This window comes from Lepisosteus oculatus, chromosome 9 (assembly GCF_040954835.1).
Source record: "Lepisosteus oculatus isolate fLepOcu1 chromosome 9, fLepOcu1.hap2, whole genome shotgun sequence".
In the NCBI taxonomy this organism is placed as follows: Eukaryota; Metazoa; Chordata; class Actinopteri; order Semionotiformes; family Lepisosteidae; genus Lepisosteus; species Lepisosteus oculatus.
The window spans coordinates 11563150-11586204 of record NC_090704.1 but is presented as its reverse complement, the minus strand read 5'-3'; the positions used below and the strand labels follow the sequence as shown (position 1 = coordinate 11586204).

The following is a 23055-nucleotide window of genomic DNA, read 5'->3' as shown; positions in this document are numbered from 1 at the left end:
GATGTCCTTTCCTTCATATCCCCAACATTACCTATTATATCCCATGTGAGAAAAGGGATTTAACCACCACCAAAAGTCTCTTTAATTAATAATTATCAGCTACTGTGCCTGTTTACAAATAATAGAGGCCTAAACAGCTCCTAGTGCCAGGTCACTGTTAAATAGTCCCCTCAAAGACCATACAACCAAACTTAATATTTAAATATTCTGTGTGATTTTATTCCACCTTAATCTTTGTTTAGCTATGTATTCCTCAATCTTTAGTTAACCACATACAGTATTGTTCGAGAAAACTGTAAACTTTTTTTCTATGGTGATAACAGTAATAAACTCTGTTACAAATATGTTCTAGGGGATGATAAAAAGAAAGACCAACCAAGCACAAATCTTACAAGTAAGTTCTTTCTCTTTCTCTGCTAAATCATAATGTCTACAGTGTGTATTTCTCAAACACTGTTAAAGTCTAAACATAATTACAGACATTTTAATGATCTGTTTACACCAATACATTCTCTCTGTACCGTTCGTATAAATAAAAAAAAAACATAATGGTAAACAATAAAAAGGAAATGGGTTATACTGCTTGTGGCTTCAGATTAGTTAATGAAACAGTTTTAAAAAAACCTTAATTAACCAAATCAAAATTATGGAAGTATGTTTGTTTTTATTAATGGATTATCACATTTAATGGACTATAAAATGATAGTAATAGTAGTTAGTAGTTTTACATTTAACCTTTAAGAAAAGTTAAAGTCACAAATATAATTTGTTTTTTTATAACAATGATTCTGTGACCACTCTGTAATGGGTAAAGAGAAGATTTTTATGATTTTGGGTCATGGGCAGGGTCCTTTTTTGATGCAGCGCATAAGGATTTCTATTTCTCTGAATACCATGAATCTTGAAACCGTGATCATTAAGTCAGTTGGGTCAATTAAATGCCTGTGGCTTTGGTTCAATTACAACATGTGAAGTGCTAAAATTCTACAATGCTCAGACAATTGTGCTTAGCAGCTAATTGCTAATGTTACAATAATAATTTGTGAGGTATTAAAATACAGTATAATAATTCTGTATAAATTACAGTAAATAATTCACTATTTAGTGTAGGTTTCAGCCTGAATGAGTGCCATTTTTGGTACTTACATATTATGAAAATCTGTCTTTTACCATGTCCTGATAGTGAAAGATCGAAAACAGGTTAGAGTAAGTAAATATAACAAAAAAAAAACAAGTAAGATTTTGATTTTTTTATTTCATGCCATTTTTTACTTACAGTATCTCACTTGGTGACACAATATAACTGTTATGTTGATAAAACTGATCAAAAGCCTGTTTTTTATTGGTTTCAGCAAAAGTAGTTTTGTAAGTATTTAATCAATTGTGCACATTTGTGGTCCATCATTTCTCTGATAGTAAGGATTATTATCTTATAGAAATCTTTTACTGTGGGAAGACACATACTTTTCAGCAACTGAAGTGGACATTTGAACTCTGGTCATTCTAATGAGTGTCAATGTTTAAACGGGTACTTCAGCACTGTCAGGACTCACCGTTGTGTGATTCAAATCAAGTTCATTAAGTTTGTTGCAGTAATTCTAACTTTGGGATTATACATTTTCAGTTTGCTGTAAAAAGCACTCAAAAGTGAGCGATTCTGTCCATTGCGAATAATTTGTGTAGTATGATGAGTATTTTTCTTACTGTGTAAATTGTATTACCTACCTATATCTTTCATTTAGGTATGTTGCTACAAGAGAAAATGGGATATTCTATTCTATATTTGCTTGTAAAGTAAATTCATTGTAAAGGATTCATTGTACTAACATTTGCCGCATTTTGCAGTTTTAGAGGGAAAGGCTGAACACAAAGCAACTGAGAGTAACCTTCAACCGTATACAAATTACACATGCCATGTGATTGCCTTATACAATAACCAACAAAAAAAGAATGTGAGCATGAGAAACCAGACAAAAATTGGAAGTAAGTATTAAACAACATTGCTTCAATTAATGTACTTAATAGCAATATTTATCAATATACTGTAATGCATTTTGACATACTGCATTACACTCCAATGAGTAATGATTCTTCAACTGAAAAAACAACTTCATTCTTTAGAACTTTTGATTCTCAGAATTAAAAATAATGTTATAAATATAAGATAGATATAAGATACAAAAGATAATCTTTTTCACTCTTTCATTCACACCACACAAAGAATTTGATCTGGCTCTTCATTTAGGCTACGTATTTTGTTAAAAGAGAATCTCCGCAACAATATTGCTGTTCTCAGTGTACTGTGTAAAAAATAACTAATGGTATTATTATAATATTATGCCTTTACAAAATATACTTTAAGAAGTGTCTTCTATTTTTGTAGCCATCAGTTCTGTCAAATAAGCTTACTACTGTACCATTGCAATGATTTTCCACGGCACTGCAGAGAATTAATACATACTGTAAGTGGATTGTTGTTGCTGTTGAGTGTCATCAAGTCAGTGTTGATTTATGGAGACCCTAGGTATTGTTCCCCCGTCACTATCCAAAGAGTTTTCATGGCAAGATACAGCAGTAGGTTGCCCGGCCTTTCATCTGTGCAGGATCGTGATAGTGTTGTTGCTATTGTCATGGAAACATGATCCTCCACCGCCAACATCACCCCACACTGCTGCTGCCCAGTATGGGTTATTGGAGAACCTTATGCCTGACGTGGGACACAAACCCACTATCCTGAGATAATGAGTCTCATGCTCTACCAACAGAGCTAGTCAGTGCACACACAAGTGGATTACCATGCCTAAATTGAAACAATCATAAAATTGTGATTAAAGCATGTATTCATATTGCAAGTTCCCACACAAAAGAAAAAAGAATACAGTATGTTAGTGTAATTCCGGGAAAAGATTTTCAAATAACCAATAGAGTTTAAACCTTAAACTACATAGATGGAAAAAAAACAAACATTTAGCGCAGTACAGCAAACCGTTAAAAGTAAACAGGATTCTTTTTAAATTTGACAGTTTGAACACTTTAAAGGAATCTTCATGATCCTCATACAGGTAACAGGTAGAGGTGCAGCTAAGAGAATATTCGAAGGAGAAAAATGCTCACTGTGGCCTTTAAGCTATTGGATTTGTCAGAGTAGGAAGTTGTTAATTAAACTTTATATTATATCTTAATATATATTATATATTAAAACATTTCCAGTGTACATGCAGTACCCCAGAGGCTGGTGGATTATAACTGTTTTAATGTAATCCATCCACACCGATTCAGCTTGATAAGAGTATAGTATAGTATAGTATAGTATTTTGAGTTTCTTTTCTTCAAATAGCTTTTTTGTAGGAAAACCTCAACTAAGAAGAATTACTTATTTTTTCATCAAATCAAAAAAAGATTAGCCCATAATCTTAACAAAGACACTTTTAAGACACATACAGTAGTGAAAATTGTAAAAAAAAAATATTAGATGGAATGATTGTTTTAGGCTGGCTACCAACAAAGCAAAATCTTGGTAGAAAATATTTTCTTACTGTGAATTTACACTGTTCAGTCCATAATAACACATGCTGTGTTAATAAACTAATATTGTAATATTGTGTACACAATCAGTAATTCATGCAGTTCATAAAATGTGTTGAAATGTTTATGATTCAACATCAGAAGCCAGCCTTTTCATTTAATGACACTGGAAACAATGTAGAAAGGGAATCACATCATACAATTAACACATTTTTTTACTTATGTTAAAAATATATGAAGGTTTAAAAGGTATTTAAAGAGTGGACTATTTAGAAAACCACTACAGCCACTTTAAAATAGCATCAATCTATCCTCCAAATAAGTTCACAGTGTTCAGGGCTGAATAGGCAAAACAAACCAAGGACAAGCTGTAAAGGGGAGAGGAAGACTGTTTGATGTGTATGCAGGAGGCATTGTTAACAGTAAAAGGAGGAGTGAACATTTTGATGAAGGACAACTCTTAATATAAATCCACAGTAATATAAATCCAACATTTTTTTGTGCAGTACTGCTCACTTATTGATTGATGTCTATTTTTGGTAATTTTAAATGATTTTGTATTCTAGTAATGGTTTCTTTTCACAGCCCCCCAAAAAGTGCAAAACATACAAGGAAAAGTGAATCCCCACAATACAGTGAAAATAACCTGCGATAAACCGGTCACATTTAATGGACCAAGTGGGTTTTTTAAGGCACAAATAAAAGATAAAGATTATACAGCCCAAAAAAGTAAAAATTGTGACTTTGTTTTTGATGATCTGGATTATCTCACAAATTATACATTTGTGGTAAGTGAGTCTATTTTCAAACTCTTCTAAGTCCTTTTCTGTACATGTACACACATTTCATTATCAAAATATCGATGATGATGTAAGTAAGCAATGATTAGATTTCTGTTTTTTTGTGTTTTTGTCAGGGTCCTTAAACTGTTTAATAAAGGCACTAATCACTGCTAAAAAGTAACTTCTTTTTACAATCAGTGCTGAATTACTGTGGAAATATATAATGTTAATTTATATAATATTTTATATAAAGTATTGGTACGTGATCATATGTAATTGAGAATAGTCTATTATGTGTGTATTCATGAATTTCTTTATTTCATTATATTTATTTTAGATTTGGGCTAATAACACGAAGAATGAAGGTCAAAAATCATTTTATTCAATACACACAAAATGTAAGTTTTTCTTTACTCATCTTAAGCAATGAACACACTTTATGCTTTGTTCCAAAATGCTGTTATTTTGTTTAAAATGAGACTTTACATTTCTGTAGTTTATAAATATATAGTATATGTTATAAATATATAGTATTTCTATATTAGGAAGCAGATATTACAATTAAGAGAACTACATTACTTAACAGATTAATAAATTAATATTAAGATACCTTAACAAGCCTTGTAGTTTAGAGGATGGTATGTAGTTGAAAATAAAAGTCCAAGCCCATATTATTTGGCTATAAATGGCAGAGGTAATGATAGGTATTGATATTCATGGCAGAGGTATTGTTGGTTTTCAGCTGGTACTAAATAAAATATTTTGTCTTCTATTTTACATTAGTCTATTTAACGAACTATAGGAAGACTGTGGGACATTTTTTCCATTATTTATATTTGATATCAAACTAAAAATATGCAGAAAATGGACTTTTGATTGTTTTAAAATAATAAAAATACAAGTAACATTGAAAAAAAAGTGTAATAACACATTCTTTGTAACGGAATCATACTGTACTACCTTTTCATTAAGCAATTAAGTCAAAAACAGTTAAATAGCCATTCCTGCTATGAATTGGACATTAGTCGGACAAGACATTTGACTGCCTATTCTGTGTCAGGAAAGACAGTTTAGGGTTTATGTAAATAATCCTGCTGTGGCCTTGCACTAGCAGTCATTTTTCTCCAGTGGAATGTCCATGTTAACTGGGACACAGTCTGTGTACAGGCTGGTGGATGCTCAGTCAGGATGAGTCACACAAAAAGAAGAGAAACTCAGTTTGCTCCCTACTACCGAACAATGAGAAATTCAGGCATGTTGATCAAAGTCCATCTGTATTCCTTCAGTGATCAAATGGTCGCACAGTGGCAGCTAGCTTGTCGTGAGGTCCTTGCTGCAGGCTAGGAAGGGTCAGGAAGAACTCTCTTTGCATACGGGCTAACTCTCCAATTCAGGGCTTCAGGATAAATCTTAAGTCACAAAGTTTAGACAACAGGGGTGGTACAGTAATAATGTGTTTCTGTTGTTAGCCAGCCAAGCTGGTTCAACAGAGAGAAGCAGAGTTAAGACTGATGTGTACCACTTTTTAACTGCAGAAAATACATTTGTTGCTTGGTTAACAATTCACCAGGAGGAGTGTGTCTTCACATCCTGCATGTCCCTGATTGGTTGGTCATCTTTTTGGGTTATTAACCATGCCCTGTGACTTTTAAAATCATGTCCAGATGCTTATGGCCTATGGCTCTCTTCTAGACATCCATGCACCAGTGATAGAAATACATCATAGGGAGTAATGGTACTGGGTCTTCAAAAGCCTTGGAAAGATCCTTATCCAGAAGACAAACTCATCTCCCTCATCGGAGAATTAGCATCTCTGTCACTAACCATGCATTATCATTCATGAACAATGGTAATGCAAATCTGAAGGAGAAGGGAAGAGCAGTGAATGTTGTCAGTGACTGCAAGATCTTTCAGTATTCATCTGATCTTTGTGTCAGTCTATTCAACTGTTGTGCATAGAGACCAGGATGGTAGGACATCAGCAGTTTCAGTATTCAGGCAAAACAGTGATCTTAATCATCAATGTGGATGATGGTGAACCCTGTTGGATGATGAATGAGTGGACTCTCTTAGCACGTCTTTGCTATGGGCAAGTTGTGAGTTGCCTGTATCTGAGGGATTGAGAAAAGCGACAATGGTGATATCAACACACAGACCTGTCTGAGGTGTCTGCTTTCAGTACAGTGTAGTAGGAAACCTCTGGAGGAGGTGTGGGGAAGATGTATTGTGAGGACCTCCAGACTGATGCAAAAGCATTAAATTACAGGAGGAGCTTTTCTCACTGTGATAGGACATGGAGTCCACAGAAACACTTAAAAATGGTACTTTGCCAGTGGAAGCCCATCTCTCCACCTGCTCTTGGAATGGCTTGCAGGTAGAACTGCCATCCAGTGCTCTCAGAACATGCTTTTTTTCCCATGCACATGACGTAGTTATCATGGGAAGGAAGCATGAAGCCAAAATGAACACATGCTTGAATAGACCTGTCTGAGTAACCATTGATGGTGTCACGTCCTCTGCAGCCAAAGGGCACTCCTTCTCTGTCCTATCTCTCATTTGCGGTTCTTTGCTGTCCTTCCGGTGTTTCTCTCTCTCTCTGGGACTATATATTTCCGGGTCTTTCTGTCTGTCTTAGCTCAGCATTGACGTTCGGATGTAAGTGAATTGAGAAACAGGAAGTGATGAAGAGTAAATGTAAGGAAATTATTTTTAACAAATTTTGAACTAAGCCTCAGAGATACTCTGAGAAGCATTGGCCTCTGACAATGTTCTAGAAGTTTAAGAATACCTCACAGGCAAGACTTGTACTGACACCACACGTACACGAAACCACAGATGAAGAAACTACAGACGTGGAGGAAAGGGTTTAATCCTTGTGTCCTATTTTGCTTTTACCAGCCTTTATCCAGTATAGATTTACTGAACTGTAGTTTATTAAGTTTGGCTTATACTGTAATAAATAGTTACACAAAAACACTCAGTACTCTTTTTTTTACAAAAAAGGGCAGACTGGTGGCACAATAGAAAGTATTGCTGCTCTGTAGTGCTGGGGTCCTGTGTTCAAATCGGGTCTTGGTGTGTTGTGTGGAGTGGAGTTTGTACTCTGATCATTTGTCTGTTTTTTTCAACATTTATTTGGTGATCATTCGTATGTTTTATTCAACATGTATTTGGTGTAGCTGTTTAGTAGTTGCAGACATTACATAGTCCCTACAGACAGAAACTGTAATGCCTTCATGTCATTCCTGTTCAATAGATAAATTATCTATTCTGACAACTTATAAAAAACAAGAGATGCAATCCTTAATTCAAAATAAATCATTTACATTATACAATAATAAAGCATACAATTTAAAATAAGTTTTCTATGTTTTTGTTGTTTATTTTACAATAACATACCTTCTTTTAACCTGCTAATATTAGTCATTGTATTTTGAATGTCAATTTTATGTTAACAGTGTAACTCTTGAATCTAAATCACAGACATTTGTGCATACGTTTAGTACAGGTTCATGCCTATTCAGGTCAGTTTTCTGTGGACTAAGGATCAGAATCCTTATTTGTTATTCAAACTTTCACTAAAAAAGGTTTGTTTCAGTTTCTTGTATTTTGTTTTTCAGATAATGACAAAGCTCTCATAGGATTCCTGGCATTCCTTATCATTGTGACTTCTGTAGCTCTTCTTTTTGTTCTTTATAAAATTTATTTGCTGCAGAAAAGGAACTCTAAGTAAGTGGCTTTCTGGGTTTTCTTTGAAAGAAAAGCAGAGATACAGCAAATATTTGAAGATAAATAATTTAGAAAATTAACAATGGATTTAAATTCACTACGATTCAACAGCCCTGTAATGTCTAGGGATTCCAAAACTACTGTATGTTTACTGTTGGAAATGTAAACACTCTTGGATAATACAGCTGCAGTACTTGCAGTTAAATGAGAGAAGATTGGTTCTATTCCACTCACATCAGAAATACTGATTAGCTGTTCATTCAACATGATTGGTTACAGGAAATTGTTGCAACCTTGTTTGTAACCATTCTAATATTCTTGATAGGTTAAGACATTGTTAACATTGTTGCTTGGTGATGGTTTCGAGATAAAGTAAACTAGCAATTGTAATCACTCGGGAATTTGCTTCCACCAAGTAATGATTCAAGGTGGTGAATAGTTACTGTACAATCAACCTTTTTTTTCGCTATCTTTTAACTTGTTTTACCAATAAAAGTGTTTAGCTTAAGTATTCAAATTTTGATGAAAAACACATTATTTGTAAGATGAGGAATCATTTGAGGGAGTTAATACTGTTTCAATGCTCTGTGTAATGGTGTTGTGCAGTAAACGTCTGCACAGTTAAAAACTTTTGCTTCCATATACTGCAAAATGACACAATTTTGGTCTCAGTCTTGTGGTAGTCAAGTAGCCATTAATCCTAAAATAAGCAAATACTGACCTGGACCAGATGTTCTAAGATAGTGTCAAGAATTTACTGTTATTATTTAATGTTTATAGACAGGAAACAAGTTAAACCACTCTTAAGATAGTTCGGCTATTTTTTGTCTCATCTAAGTCACTATATTTTACTTGCTTTGTGATGCACCTAAAGCTTTTTGTATTGATTTATAATTCAAAGCAAATGCCATACATTTATATTATTTCCTATTGTAAATTCTGATATACTGTAGAACTACTGTATACTGTATAAGCTATAAAATATATGAAACCCATTACTGAATAATTATTTTTTTGGTAACATGAAAAGCCCCAAGGGATTTCTACATAGTGGTATTTTAAGACAACAATAAATGTTTCCTGCCTATCACAGGTTCTGAATGTTTTAGCCATTTCATTTTTGTAAAGATGCAAAATCACAAATTTATTTTCAACTGCTCATGCTGTTCTTTGTTTTACAGCAACAATGAGGAAACCTTAGAACTCATCACTCGTAAGTGCTTTTCTTCATAAACTCCCATTTATGTCTGGTATGCATTTATTATTTTATATTTTTTCTTATTTTCTGTTCTAATTTTGTACTTTCTGTAACATCAGCAGAAGATGAAGCACAGCTCTTGAATGTTGAGCCCATATCTGCAGAGCACTTGCTGGACACTTATAAAAGGAAGGTCGCAGATGAGGGAAGACTCTTCCTGGCGGAATTTCAGGTAATTGCATTTTCCTTCTGTAACCAATAAAATGTATTGCTTAGCTGAAGGAGGGCTGTTTAGTACATGAAATGTAATTACAAATAAAATACTGATCTCGCAAAAAACATTTACATAAATACAATTACAAAATCACACAACTGATTGAAATTTGTCAGTCTTGCATGTTTGCATGTATTTTATACTGTAGAAATCGCATTGATCTTGACAACACGTATGTCAACTACTGACATTGGCGCAAGGTGCTGGATCACTTGGACTGATTGGTACACAGAGAGTTTAGATGAAGGTGGAGATGAACAGGGAGCAGGAATCAGAGTTTCCAAAAATACAAAGTCAGACAGGGCAAGTTCGTAGCCGGGTAACCTCAAAGCAGACAAAGCCTGGGAGGATCCAGGAACATGGTCAGGAAACAAGGCAGAGGGTCGTTTGCAACAAGCTGACAAGGCAAAGAGACAATGAACAAAAATACAACTAGCAGGACTCTTAGAGGGAAACCCACATTGACAGAATGCTAGAGCAGGGGTAGTCAGGACTTAAATACTGTAGATGTTAACTAGTTACGTGCCCATCAATCAGAGGCAGGTGGTACTGACAACCACCCATACTGTGTACGGACAGCCCAAGTGGCTGAATCAGATTGCATGAATACACGGGAGGGCAAGCTGACATTCACAGAGATATGACTCTTCCCATTCAGTCCATTGCAATACTTGCAATACGACAAGGAAATTAATTGTCAGGAATGAAAGAGCCATTTGATACTAAAGTGCTCTAATGGCGAGCTATGGAAGCATATAAAATCAAATACCCTACATCTAGAAGACAAACATCATTTAAGAAGTGGATGTATTAAATTGCATTTTCTATTGTAGCACAGTGCTACAATAATCTACATGGAAACCATGTAGTGCATATAGTGCATAAACCATGTGTGCATATTTGGTAAAAGTACAATTTTATTTCCAGAGCATTCCAAGAGTTTTCAGCAAATTCGCTGTCAAGGATGCCAGGAAAGCTTGCAACCAGAATAAGAACCGTTATGTTGATATCCTGCCATGTAAGTCCTGCCAACTTTCTCGGCTCCCTAGCAGAAATTTATTGAATACAGCATTTTATAAGAAAATGTTTTATTTTTAAGATGGCTAACGTTTATTCATTTGACAGATGATTACAACCGTGTCCAGCTTTCCATGATAAATGGAGAAGTAGGTTCTGACTATATCAATGCAAGCTTTATAGATGTAAGTAATGACAGTTTATTCTGAAATATTCTTATAGCTTAATAATTATTTAAAGTGATTTAAAGTTTTTTTCTGAATTAAGATTTTAGCAATGATCTGGTTAACTTGTAATCAGCACTAATGATTACTTAAACATCTAAAAACATATGCATACTGTATTAGCTTTTCACAGATTAATTTTATGTTTTTAGACTAACAGCATAAGAGTTTCTGTTTTATGCATGTACTGTATTATTAACTTGTATAATGTATAATATGTATAATGTATAATATTAAAAATTATCAAACATATTTTTTACAGGGTTATAAAGAACCAAGGAAGTACATTGCTGCACAAGGTTTGATTTTTCTTTTGTTACATTTACTTTGTGCATGGTTAAAACGTTTCAGACCAAGTCAAGAAAAAGTAGACCAGAATGTTGTCATTTATACAAAAAAAAACAAGTCTAACTCCTCAAGAAAACTTTTCTACATTCACAGTACAAATTAAATAACAGTACACTATTTTTAATGTGAGATAGAATTCTAGGTTTTAGAAACTGATGTTTGTTTATGTGATTGTAAAAAATAAAAACCTTTTCAATAAACCATATTGAAGCTATTTTACAACAATTCCAATGTGTTTTGTCAATTTACCTTCTGTACTATAGTTTTACTGTAACTGACATTCTTTATATTGTCCCTTTTAGGGCCAAAGGATGAGACAGTTAATGATTTCTGGAGAATGATTTGGGAACAGCAGTGCTCTATTATTGTGATGGTAACCCGCTGTGAGGAAGGAAACAGGGTAAATAATGATTTTCTTGGTACAGTATACTGGTACAGGCAAATCTAATTGACTGATTATTTGTTATGTATGATGTATAATACACTGATATTTGTTGTTTATGGTGTATAATACACTGAACATTGTGATTTTTTTTATCTCCACATGAATGCACTCATTTTTAATAGTTCTTAAATTTGTCCATAGTGTGGTTTCCTACAGGTGGAGGCAGTAAAATACTGTACAGTGCCATGGTTATGATACATCAGAAAGTGGGTGGAAGATCCCAAACAAATCATAACCCCCTCAGAGCTTTAGTCAAACTAAATCAGATCCAAGAGTTTCTGTGGATAGTCCATAAAATCTTAATGGATTATCTCAGTCTTAGTCTAGAAATCTTAGTCAGTTCACTTTGGGCTGCATGGGCTAGTAAATTGCCTGCTAAAAGCTCAATCTATATTCAAGAATGCAGGAAGCATTTTTAATATTAGGAATCATATCTGACATACTGTAACAGAAACTGGAAATGAGTCCTCTTTGCTGAAAGTTCATATTATGTCTTGATGATGCCTCAGATAGGCAGGGCCATGTCATATAAATCTTGTTGAAAACATGATATAGAGTATGCGTATCGGTCATGGTGTGGGGTGCCCTCATTATTATTATTATTATTATTATTATTATTATTATTATTATTATTATTATTGATTTGTGTGTCATCCAGAATAGCAGACTCGCTATTTCCCTGGATTGTGCACAAGATCCATGATTCTCTATTCCAATCACAGGACCAGCTCCCACAGAAAAATGCCTTATATCAGAATACTTTACAGGCATTATGCCTTATCCCTTAAAGATAGATTCCTTATCTTTGTTTGTTGTATTTGTCTATGTGCCTTTAAAACACTTTAATACCCTTAATATAACCATGTTTAGTGTAAGAACATTGTTCTTTAATGCATTGAACCTCTGAAACTTATGCTTAGGTTAGTTCAATGTTAGACATGATTAGACAAAAAATAACTACTGTATTTTTAAGGAAACCAAATCAATAAATTAATAAGAAAACACATTGTCCATATCCTGAACATTATTTTATTTTAAGGTTTATTTTTGTAGTTATCTTTTACTAATCTGTTGTTTTATTTACTTCATTGATAGATACTTCAATTACCAAGTGTGACCCAGATCATGTCTGTAAATGGCCTGGGTGATAAAAAACAAAAAGTAAAACAAAAAAATAGTTTATAAGGAAAACAAATAAAACACACATACTTACAAAATGTGACCATTGTGTTGGAGGGACTAACACTTTGTTGTTATCAGACTATTTATAAATAGTATATGTTTAGGTACGCTAATATACAGTATACTTATCAGTATGATATCAGTATCATATATATATTGATATATACTAATCAATATAAGCTTTATATGAACACAGTATTAAAAGAAATAAGGTACCAAAAGTAAATATACACAGCCTAATGAAGTCATACTGTATGTTGTCTTTATCTAGAACAAATGTGCTCAGTATTGGCCATCAATGGACAGGGAAGCTGAGATCTTCGGGGATTTTGCAGTGAAGATTAACGGAGAAAACCAGTGCCCAGATTACATTATTCGAAACCTGAATGTTACAAACGTGAGTTTGGTTCTTTCTTAGAATGTCAGTATCATGTATGTGATATTATGTTCTCTTAACCATTGTGTGAATTTCACTTTATTTGAGTTTACTTGAGGATTCTTATTTTAAAATGTAATAAATCTCCTATTATTATTTTAACTTTCACAAGAATTTCCAGATAGTAGTGTTGCTTTAAGAGTTGCTGTCCTATCCTAATTTGCATTCGGTTAAACAATGCACTTTTGAATGTGAGGGTCTATGATCTCAATGGCAATATAAACATTTGAATTACTGGACCATAACAATTACTTTGGAATTAAGTGATTATGAAATCAGTTACATTTCTATTTAAAGCTGACCTGCATACATTTCTTAACAAATGTTAGATCTATGACACAAAGAATCAACCTAGGAATGAATATACAATTCTAATTGTTTTCACATGAATTGAACTGATACAACCCAAACTAATTGGCACAATGCATGTGCTTCATGGAAACATGTAGAACTATTAAAAACAGATTATTACAAGACCTCCTGATATGTTTACAGAGGAAGGAGAAGAACTCAGAGAGAGCAGTGACTCACATCCAGTTTACTAGCTGGCCTGACCATGGGGTACCTGGTGACCCCCATCTTCTGCTGAAGCTGCGGAGACGTGTTAATGCTTTCAACAATTTTTTCAGTGGTCCCATAGTCGTCCACTGCAGGTATGAAAAAACATTTTACAGCGTTACCAACAATGCGAAAAATTAATGCACTGACCACTTCTAGAAGGCCTGTGCATTGTTTGAAATTCTGCTTGGACTGAGTCCCAATATGCATATCGCCTTTCCTTGAGAAGAAGTCTTTTAGAACTGCAATAAAAACAAGAAAGAAAGATTTTGTATTGGTAGAAACCCATTATTTTTTATTGAAATTTGATCTTTTGGTCATTGGTAACCTCGTCTTTCTCTGCAGTGCTGGTGTTGGCCGTACTGGCACATATATTGGCATTGATGCTATGATGGAAGGCTTAGAGGCTGAGGGGAGAGTGGACATTTATGGATATGTGGTCAAACTGCGGCGTCAGCGCTGCCTCATGGTGCAAGTCGAGGTGAGAATTTCAAAATGTGATTTTGAAATACAATTGCATGCAACAGCTTATCTCACTCCATGTCTCCCCCTAAATAACATAACATCAGTTTATTAGCCCTATACAATTTCTTGCATTAGGAATTCATCTTTTCAATTACCCCAGCTTACTCTCCATGAGACACACAGACACACAGACAGGGGGAGAGAGCCTGGGGTCAGAGCACAGGGTCAGCCAATGTACAGCACCCCTGGGGTTAAGGGCCTTGCTCAGGAGCCCAACAGAACAGGATTCCTCTGCCAGCTGCAGGATTTGAACCGGCAACCTTCCAGCCGCAGGCACAGAGCCACCGCTCCACCCTGATACAAGAGTTACTTGGAGGAATACACATATCAAAGTAGTGGTAAAAAAAGTGCATTGCTCAAAATCAAGCTTCACCCTTGTTCTTGTCGCAATATTCAGTGGATACAGTTGATACAACCATTTCCGTATTTCTTCACAGGCTCAGTACATACTAATCCACCAGGCCCTGATTGAACACAACCAATTTGGAGAGACGGAAATCCCCCTTTCTGAGCTGCACTCCACACTGAACAACTTGAAGAAGAAAGACCCACCCTCAGATCCGACTCTGCTGGAGGGTGAATTCCAGGTGATTTTCTCTAGTTTCTGAAGAATTCTCAAAAGACTCCATTCCAAATACGTACTCCTATGCATTGCCAAAAATATGGATGTGCAAAATGATTATATCAGTGAACATGAACAATCAGTGGTTGCTAATGGCTTTTGCTCATTTTGACAGAAAAGGAAATGCTCATTTTGATTCAAAGGTCGGTTACATTAATCAAAGCTGTATTATCCTATTTCAGAGACTTCCGAAATATAGAAACTGGAGGGTCCAAAATACAGGCACAAATGAAGAGAATAAGAAGAAGAACAGATATTCCAATGCTATCCCATGTGAGTACAGTATCACAATTATAATGTGCTGGTTATCTCACATGTATCCAATTTATATTTGACATTAGTCAAAGTACATGTGTAAGATATGAAAGGCCCTAGGTATAAACCTTTATCCTTCTAACTTCTTTAACCCACAGTAGGAGCAAAACACATTTCTTGATATCATAGTCCAACTTAGAGCAACATTAAAAAACTAATGTTACATATAGAAAGTGTAATTTTCTCAATTACAAACAACTTAAAAAGCACTATTAAGAGAACGATCCCAAAAAGAATTTTGTAATCATAGATTAGCTATACAGAATTTGTAATGATTCTTTAATCTGCACAGTATACTACTGTTTATGCCTATAATGCTAAGGGTTTAATGGTTTTCATGCTTACAAATGTATCTTCTACTATAATGCTATGCTGCAGATGACTACAACAGAGTGCCTATTAAGTTGGAAGATGAAAAAAGCCAGGAGAGTGAACACGAGGAGGACACTGAGGACTCATCTGATGATGATGATGAAGATTCGACCAAATACATCAATGCATCTTTTATGGATGTATGTGTTGGAGTCCATGTTATATTGTAAAAACAAACCCAGAAAATAGATTTTGATGTCTGTAGTCAATCTGTCATTTAATAAGCAATATAATAACACCTAGGGGGAATGGGTATATGGCTAACTTGGTTTCCCAGTCATTTACTCACAAGCAGGGTTTTTCACTACTGCAATTTTTACCCCTAATAATAATTAAAATTAAAACAAATTTTAATCTAGAATTTCCCTCCTCTCCTGTCTTCAGGTCCTTGCTTTTAGTCCTGAGCTCCCTCCTGCTTTATTGCTGAGCTGGGTGAATCTGCAGGCAGTGAGACTCAAGACCTTTGAGCGAAAGCCTGTATAGATTTAAAATAAATTTATTGCATCTCAAATATTTATTCATTAGAATTAGCCAAAGTTACTTAAAGAAACTAAGGAATGAATTATGCATCAGGGACTTCCTTTGAAAGAGTATTTTGTATTTCAGATGTTAAATATTATGTATTGCATGGAAAATAGTTATAATATATATGGTTAATTGTGACCTTTCTCTCAGATGGGGAAGTCATTAATTGAAAATGATCAAAATTCATTTTAGAACACAATTTTACATTGTGAGCCAGAAAGCACCTTTGACTGAGTGTGGTAGGCATACATTTTCAAAATTTCGACAATAGTTCAGTCAAATCCTAACTAATATGACGCAGAGACAAAACTCATTCAAAGTTTATTTGGTGGAATTCGCCTGACTGAGGGAACAACTACTTGAGAGAAAGTCCCAGGGTGATGGGTCCACAACATGACATCACTAGAAATGAGCCAGGCCAGGTAGCTGCTGCAAGAGTGAAGATTGGGAGAAGGGAAGGGTGCACCAAAATATTTGCAAAAGGTGTAATTAGAATGCAATATATTTAGGAGACTAGAAATCAGAAGATTAGAATTTGACATTCTTCTGAAAATGTACTGTATGTCAAAACTCCACATTGCACATTTAAACACTGAAGGCCCTAATTTCTATGACAAATCCCAGGATGGCTGAGTTCAGATTATTCTTTCCAACACCTTTTCACATCTTCCCTATAGGACAGAGCACAAGTTAGATTAGGACAAGAACATAAATAATTATTAGTGGGAAAGCTTATAGTTGTCTCATACTTTAAAAATACTCTGTTGTTATACTTTTTCAGGGCTACTGGGGTCAGAGAAGCCTGATTGCTGCCCAGGGACCTCTTCCAGATACCATTGCAGACTTTTGGCAGATGGTCTTCCAGAAAAAAATCAAGATTATTGTGATGCTCACAGAATGTACAGAGGGAGATAAGGTTTGTCCCTACTAAAATGGAAACTAGTTTAAAGGATCTCAATATATTTAGCAGGACAAATATACTGTGTTATGTTGTGAACACATGCATGTCTCTTATGTGATCTTGTTTTTTTCGGATACATTTTTTAGGATTTCTGTTCGAAATACTGGCATGATGAAAAGAAGTTATATGATGAAATCGAAGTTGGAGTGGTGGACTACAACGTCTGTCCGGAATACATCATCCGATCTATTGAAATAAAACACACAAAGGTAATTCTGATATAGTGGTTACAATTAAGAAGGGAGGAGAAGATGAGAAATATAGGAAAAAAAACATTAACTGTTTTCAGGAGAACTAAAACCTTTTAATATGAGTTTGTATGACCTTAAAATCAGTTAACCACCCCAAAAAATCCAGTTATATCTGCATAACTTTTTGTAAAGTCTAATTTTAGACTTGACAATTTTAGACTAAAGTAGTTAGACTCCCTTTATTACAAAGGATGAGCATCCTTCCTATTCAAAAGGAAGACAAAGACAAAAGGTTACTAATTGTTTATTGTAATGTTCTGAGATGTGAAGTGTTAATTCTTTTGTTATTGTCCCAGACGTTGCTCATAATTTCTATAATGAATAAGACCAATACACAGAACTGAAAAGGTGCAATCTTATCACCGATTTGTATGTGTTTTGTTTTTAAATTTTCTGCCTTTTTAGAGGAAAGAGAGCCGTAGGATCTACCAGTATCATTTCCAGAAGTGGAGTGGGCGAGACCTTCCAGAGAATCCACAGGATCTTATTGCTTTGATAAGGAGCATAAAGCAAAAGATTCCCCAGAAATCTGGCAAGGACAACAAGAGTGTGCCTGTTGTTGTTCACTGCAAGTGAGTGACAATTGAATTTGTGTGACAGCTACTTTGAATAAAGGGAATGCGTGAAACAGAGGACACAAAACTGTTGTGCAGATGTTAAAGTGAATGCCATTTATGACACGAACCACTGTACCAGTGAATGTTCAGCATACGGGCAGCACAGTATGTGTAGGCAGTTCACATGGTATGTCATCAACACTGTTTCACCTCCATTAATTAAGCAAGTTATCCTATTGAATTGGCTTCTGGGAAAGCTGGCCCTGGTCTATGTGTCTGAGTTTGTGTCTGCCTACCCAGAGATGGACTGGCGTCCCATCTTGAATATCCCATCTTGCGCATGCTAGTTGCCAGAATAGGCTCTGCCACCCAGTGACCCTGAATTTAATTAAGCCAATTAGAAAACAGAAAAATGGATGGAATACCACACAGAGAGCACTTGTTTAAATGTGTTTAAGCATATGAGTCTGAAGTACTCAAAAAGCAACATGTTAGATCAGTTTTGATTTTTTAGTGGAATTCGTAATGAATGTTTTAAAGGTGATAAGTCTCAATTCCTGTCAATCATCTGGCTGGAGTATGACTTTAGGCCACTGGACACCTATTCCCTTGTATTCTTTGCAATAGCACCCCTCTGCTCTCTCCTATACCACTGCCAATTTACTGTAGCAACCTCTTGTTTCACCACTGGGAGAATCCCCACTGTCTTGTCCACATTGACAGGCACCAATCCATCAAACCAAGCATGTTAAAAATAATTATTGGCATGTGCCTGCTACTTCTGCATTTGATCGAAAATCAGTACATTGCATCTACAGTACCTATCCACTACAAAGCAATGTGATCCACACATGAAGAACTGAGGTGGTTCTTTTGTTTTTAACTCTAAAGACCAAAGGGTTCTTTTGCACAATTTTAAACTTTATTTACTTATTTAAACCAACCTAATCATATGCTTAATATTCTGTTTATTCTAGCGATGGGTCAACACGGACCGGGACGTTCTGTGCACTGTGGAATATCTTGGACAGTGCGGATACAGAAAATCTGGTCGATGTTTTCCAGGTGGTAAAGAATCTACGCAGAGAAAGACAAGGGATGCTTTCATCCTTTGTAAGTAAAAGAAGAAAAAACAACGTCCTTCCTTTTTTGAGAAAAAACTGTGCTATTGTTTTGAACCTGCACTGTTTATTCCCCCCTGTGAAACTGCAAACATTTTGGCTTCATACAGTAAAACATTTGCCAAATTGCAGATTGTATCTGAGAGCAGTGAAAAATATGCAAGAGTAATTTCTTGTACGCTGAATCCTAATGTTTGCTTTCCTGAACAGGAGCATTACCAGTTCCTGTATGATGCCATAGCGAGTGCCTACCCAGCCCAGAATGGAGAGGTGAAGCCAGCTAGAGCAGCAGACTCTGTGGAGGTTGTCAATGAAGGCAAAAAGGAGAGTGTAGAGGAGCCAGTGCCCCAGTCCACTGAAAAACCTCAAAAAGCTAGCTCCAAAGAAAGTGAACCTGCAGATTCTACCTCTGCCAGCACTGAAGGAAAGAAAAAGCCCTCCTCATCACAGGAAGTGCCAAAAGAGTCCTCTAGTACCGAGAAAGTGTGTGAAGGAGATTCAGAAGACAGCACTTCTAATGGTCCCACTCCTAATGTTGAGAGCAAATAAAGAGAACTGTGCATGTGATTGTGTTATATTCCAAATATTCTTTTCCTTGGTACATGTGGTACTTCAGCTTTTTCAATATTTTTTGCAAATCTTTTATTTTTCGACATTGGAGGACAAAGATAATGTTTCCAGATATAAGAAAAAAAATGAATGTACTGTAAACGTTATGCTGTGGAGAGTCATAGAAGCAAGACATCTGCCTTGATTTTACTACACTCCAGACAGGGCTTTGAATTATCTTCAAACTACATACTGTAATTGATAAGACTTTGTATATTCATTCATTATTTTTCACACGGTCAATAATCTGAAGTTTAAATACTATACTATTACAATTTTCTAATTTAGAAGGAAGTATTTTGGCTAACATCAAGTTAGCACTACTCTGCTTACTAGACCATCAATATCAAACTAAATTTTGCTTTGTTAAAAAGCTTTTGCACAATGTTGCTTGATTGTGTCTATTGATAAGGAATATATTATATCCAGTGTGTCTTTTTATCTGTAGTTTTGGGAGCTTTTATATGCTTTATACATGCATGTTTCCTCATATAATATTTAAAATACCCATCCCAGTTTAAGTCTAAATAGAAGAAAATTAATTTATAGAACCTGTGAGCAAAGAGCAAAAAATTAATGTTGGAAATCCCATTGAATACCCAAAGAAAAATGGAATTTATGTTCTTTTTTTGCAGGTAATTCAAGTAATTCTGGAAGTAATTCAAATGTTTGAAAACTATTTTAAAAATTCACCATATTCTTGTACTTTGTTATGTTTAGCAATTGCAGGATTGCCTCAGTTGACCATTTTCTATCGTAAATAAATCTTTAGGTCAGAAACAATGCCAATCGAAACTATACAATAATAAGAATGAACTTGAGTTATAATTCCTGCTTAAACTAAGCAAAATGTTGTCAAGAATGTGCTTTTAAACAGCTTGTACTTTGCTGCTGTTCTGTAATGAAGTCTAGACACCTGTTATAATGAGCTTCATTGGAGTTTTAAATAAATATAGCTTTAAACTTATTGTATTGTAAGTTTTTATTTCTATTTCCAAGTATTAATGCTTGTAATTTGTGTTTGTATATCCAGAGTTTCATCTAATATTAGGCAGATTTCAGCAGGAAAAGGTTCATGGAAATCAAACTGTATTAGCCGTGTATCACCAATGCGCAGAATTGTCTTACTTGAATATGTACTGTATGTTGCATCAAAAAAAAATTTCGTGCATTTGTGTTAAACCATGTTATATACTGTGTACTGTATATAAACAGTCTCAGGTAATATTTTATGCAATGTCTGCAAGGTACTGAGATATCCAGCCATATTGTTAAACCAAATACCCTGGCTTTTAAGAAAGACTGCATGATAAAATCTTTGAATCAGTCTACTCTAAAACAACATGGCTTGAATAGCCGCCTTTCATTTGTACTTGTTCTAATTTTTGTTGTGAATCAATACATTTATCTCAGTTTATACAAATCTTCTGGAATATCTATGCAGAATCTAAATGAATTACACCTTTAAATTTTTATTGAGAATTGTATACTTTTATGTTCTGAATATTTTCAGCCCTTTTGGTACATCTCCTATAATGTGTTACAGCACTGTATAATCAATATAATTGACTTCACTATACCTAGTAAAATTTAGTAAAGTACAGATCAAATACACATTTTAAAAATGTAAAAAATATTTCTGTATCATTATTTCTAAAACTTTATTATAACACAAGCCACAGTGTTCTCATACTTCCTAGTTTGTTTGTAGCCCATAGAAAATGGTGTATTTGTTTTCTTATCTGTTTGTCTTTCTAACACACTGTAATGGGTGATATATTTTTAGAAATGTGCTTCTATTTCTACAACAATTACCCTGGTGTACTGTTGTACAAGATTATGTAGTACAACACTACAGTTCCATGTACTATTGCATTTAATGCTGATACTCAGTTACACATAACTTTTGTAGAGTTTGTTAAATGTACAGTAGATTGGTGCTGTTTTTTAATTTTTTTATGACATCATGTTGATTCTTCCTTGTTGATGCATGCAAGAAACTACTAAATGGTGCCTGAAACTTCACTTTCCTTCTCTACAATTACCTCTACTACCCACATCCAAAACATAATGCTAATTTATACCAAATTTACAGTAAAAGAAATGTTACTATTAGACAGAGGCAAAAATTTAATGCTAACTATTTTTCCTGCTTGACATAATTGATCTTATTAACAAACAAGTAAAAGGCTTATGCATTTTCAATGATTTATTTAACATTATGGGTTTTCTTAGAAAACAAAACATTTTAAATGCAATGCAGTTAAATAAAGGCAGGTTTGTGTGTGTGGTTTTACACATGTGGGCCAATATCTCTCAACCTCAAGCAAACCTCAAGTAAACAAGCAAACAGGTCTTATACAAATTATGGAAAAAAGCTAACATTTCAAAGCATAATAAAGTACAGTGGTTGATGACAAAGAGGTGATTTTATTTTTTAAGATGTGTCTTTTTCAAAGATATTTTTGAAAATTATATATTTATAAATTATAAAGATATTTTTTTGCTCACTTCCATTTGCAAAACGCACAGCTACAGTATGCACAATGCAATCAGGTTTCTAAATTGAAAAATATTTCAGAGTAGACTACTGCTCATTTTCTTAAAATCTGACTTCCCTCTCATTAGATACTATCTCCAAAATCAAGATTGAGATGATTAAAATAAAAAAAAAAATGTTTAAGCATTTTGATAGCAACAAGATGGTTTCTTGCATTCTCCAAGAGGATACAAGAAAGTCAACATTTATACAGCCATCATGATCAGCACCACCTGTACTTGAATATGTAATTATTGTTCCTGTTTGGTACAATAATTGCACTGCTCCTTCATCGGAAAAGATTCTCCAAGCGTTGTACAGGTACCTCAGATCTCAAGCCTGCAGGTGGCAGGAGATGTGCTTTCTTCATGACCCACTTTTCAGAGCATACGGACAAACAGAATGCACCCCCTGCTTTGATGAAGCTGCTCAGGCAGAGTCAGACACACATAAAAGCATTCCCTGCAGAACACCTGTCGTCTCTTTATCTGATAGAGCCACCCAGAATGCGTCTTATAAAGAGAGAAACATACAACCAAGCTAAGCTGGATAATAAGCATTTCCTGCACACCTGCTGGGCCACTACCACAGAAAGAGGTTTGTACACAAGGTGCTGTCAGACAAGTAGCACTCATTGTTCACAGTCTCTGAATGAACAAACACTGGAAGCCTAATGAATGAGTGGGGTTACCAGTGTATCAGATACTAGCCGATATGGATGTGTGATAAAGACCTTGACAGCCTTAACTGAAACTTTTGTGTTTTACCATGTGCAGATGACAGGTTTTGTCTTCATTTCAAAGAACCTGGCTTTCACATTCTTCACTCCTTATTACTTAAAAAAATACTGCATATCATTTAAAAAGCAAAGTTCTAATTGTAGACCCTGCTGTTAGTTAGGGTATCCAAAATATCAGATGAGCATTCTTAAACAGTTAAT

The 23055-nt window shown here is 34.8% G+C and overlaps 1 protein-coding gene across 7 annotated transcripts in view; it reads left to right on the top strand.

Moving 5' to 3' along the window:
* Positions 1-20543, top strand: part of ptprc (protein tyrosine phosphatase receptor type C) — a 45974-nt gene extending 25431 nt beyond the window's left edge. For 5 of the 7 annotated variants that reach the window (XM_015355608.2, XM_015355607.2, XM_015355606.2 and 2 more), the window contains 22 exons: positions 353-394; positions 1846-1983; positions 4111-4313; positions 4645-4705; positions 7928-8036; positions 9218-9249; positions 9354-9466; positions 10436-10526; positions 10634-10710; positions 11012-11048; positions 11400-11497; positions 12996-13121; positions 13656-13813; positions 14064-14199; positions 14681-14830; positions 15048-15138; positions 15559-15692; positions 16859-16993; positions 17125-17247; positions 17695-17861; positions 18824-18959; positions 19178-20543. In XM_015355608.2, coding sequence (XP_015211094.1) covers positions 353-394; positions 1846-1983; positions 4111-4313; positions 4645-4705; positions 7928-8036; positions 9218-9249; positions 9354-9466; positions 10436-10526; positions 10634-10710; positions 11012-11048; positions 11400-11497; positions 12996-13121; positions 13656-13813; positions 14064-14199; positions 14681-14830; positions 15048-15138; positions 15559-15692; positions 16859-16993; positions 17125-17247; positions 17695-17861; positions 18824-18959; positions 19178-19516 — 2696 coding nt within the window. In that variant the 3' untranslated portion in view covers positions 19517-20543. The remainder of the gene's footprint in view (positions 1-352; positions 395-1845; positions 1984-4110; positions 4314-4644; positions 4706-7927; positions 8037-9217; positions 9250-9353; positions 9467-10435; positions 10527-10633; positions 10711-11011; positions 11049-11399; positions 11498-12995; positions 13122-13655; positions 13814-14063; positions 14200-14680; positions 14831-15047; positions 15139-15558; positions 15693-16858; positions 16994-17124; positions 17248-17694; positions 17862-18823; positions 18960-19177) is intronic. The other 2 variants (XM_069194139.1, XM_015355604.2) reach the window with 2 other exon arrangements.
* The last annotated feature ends 2512 nt before the right edge of the window (positions 20544-23055 follow it).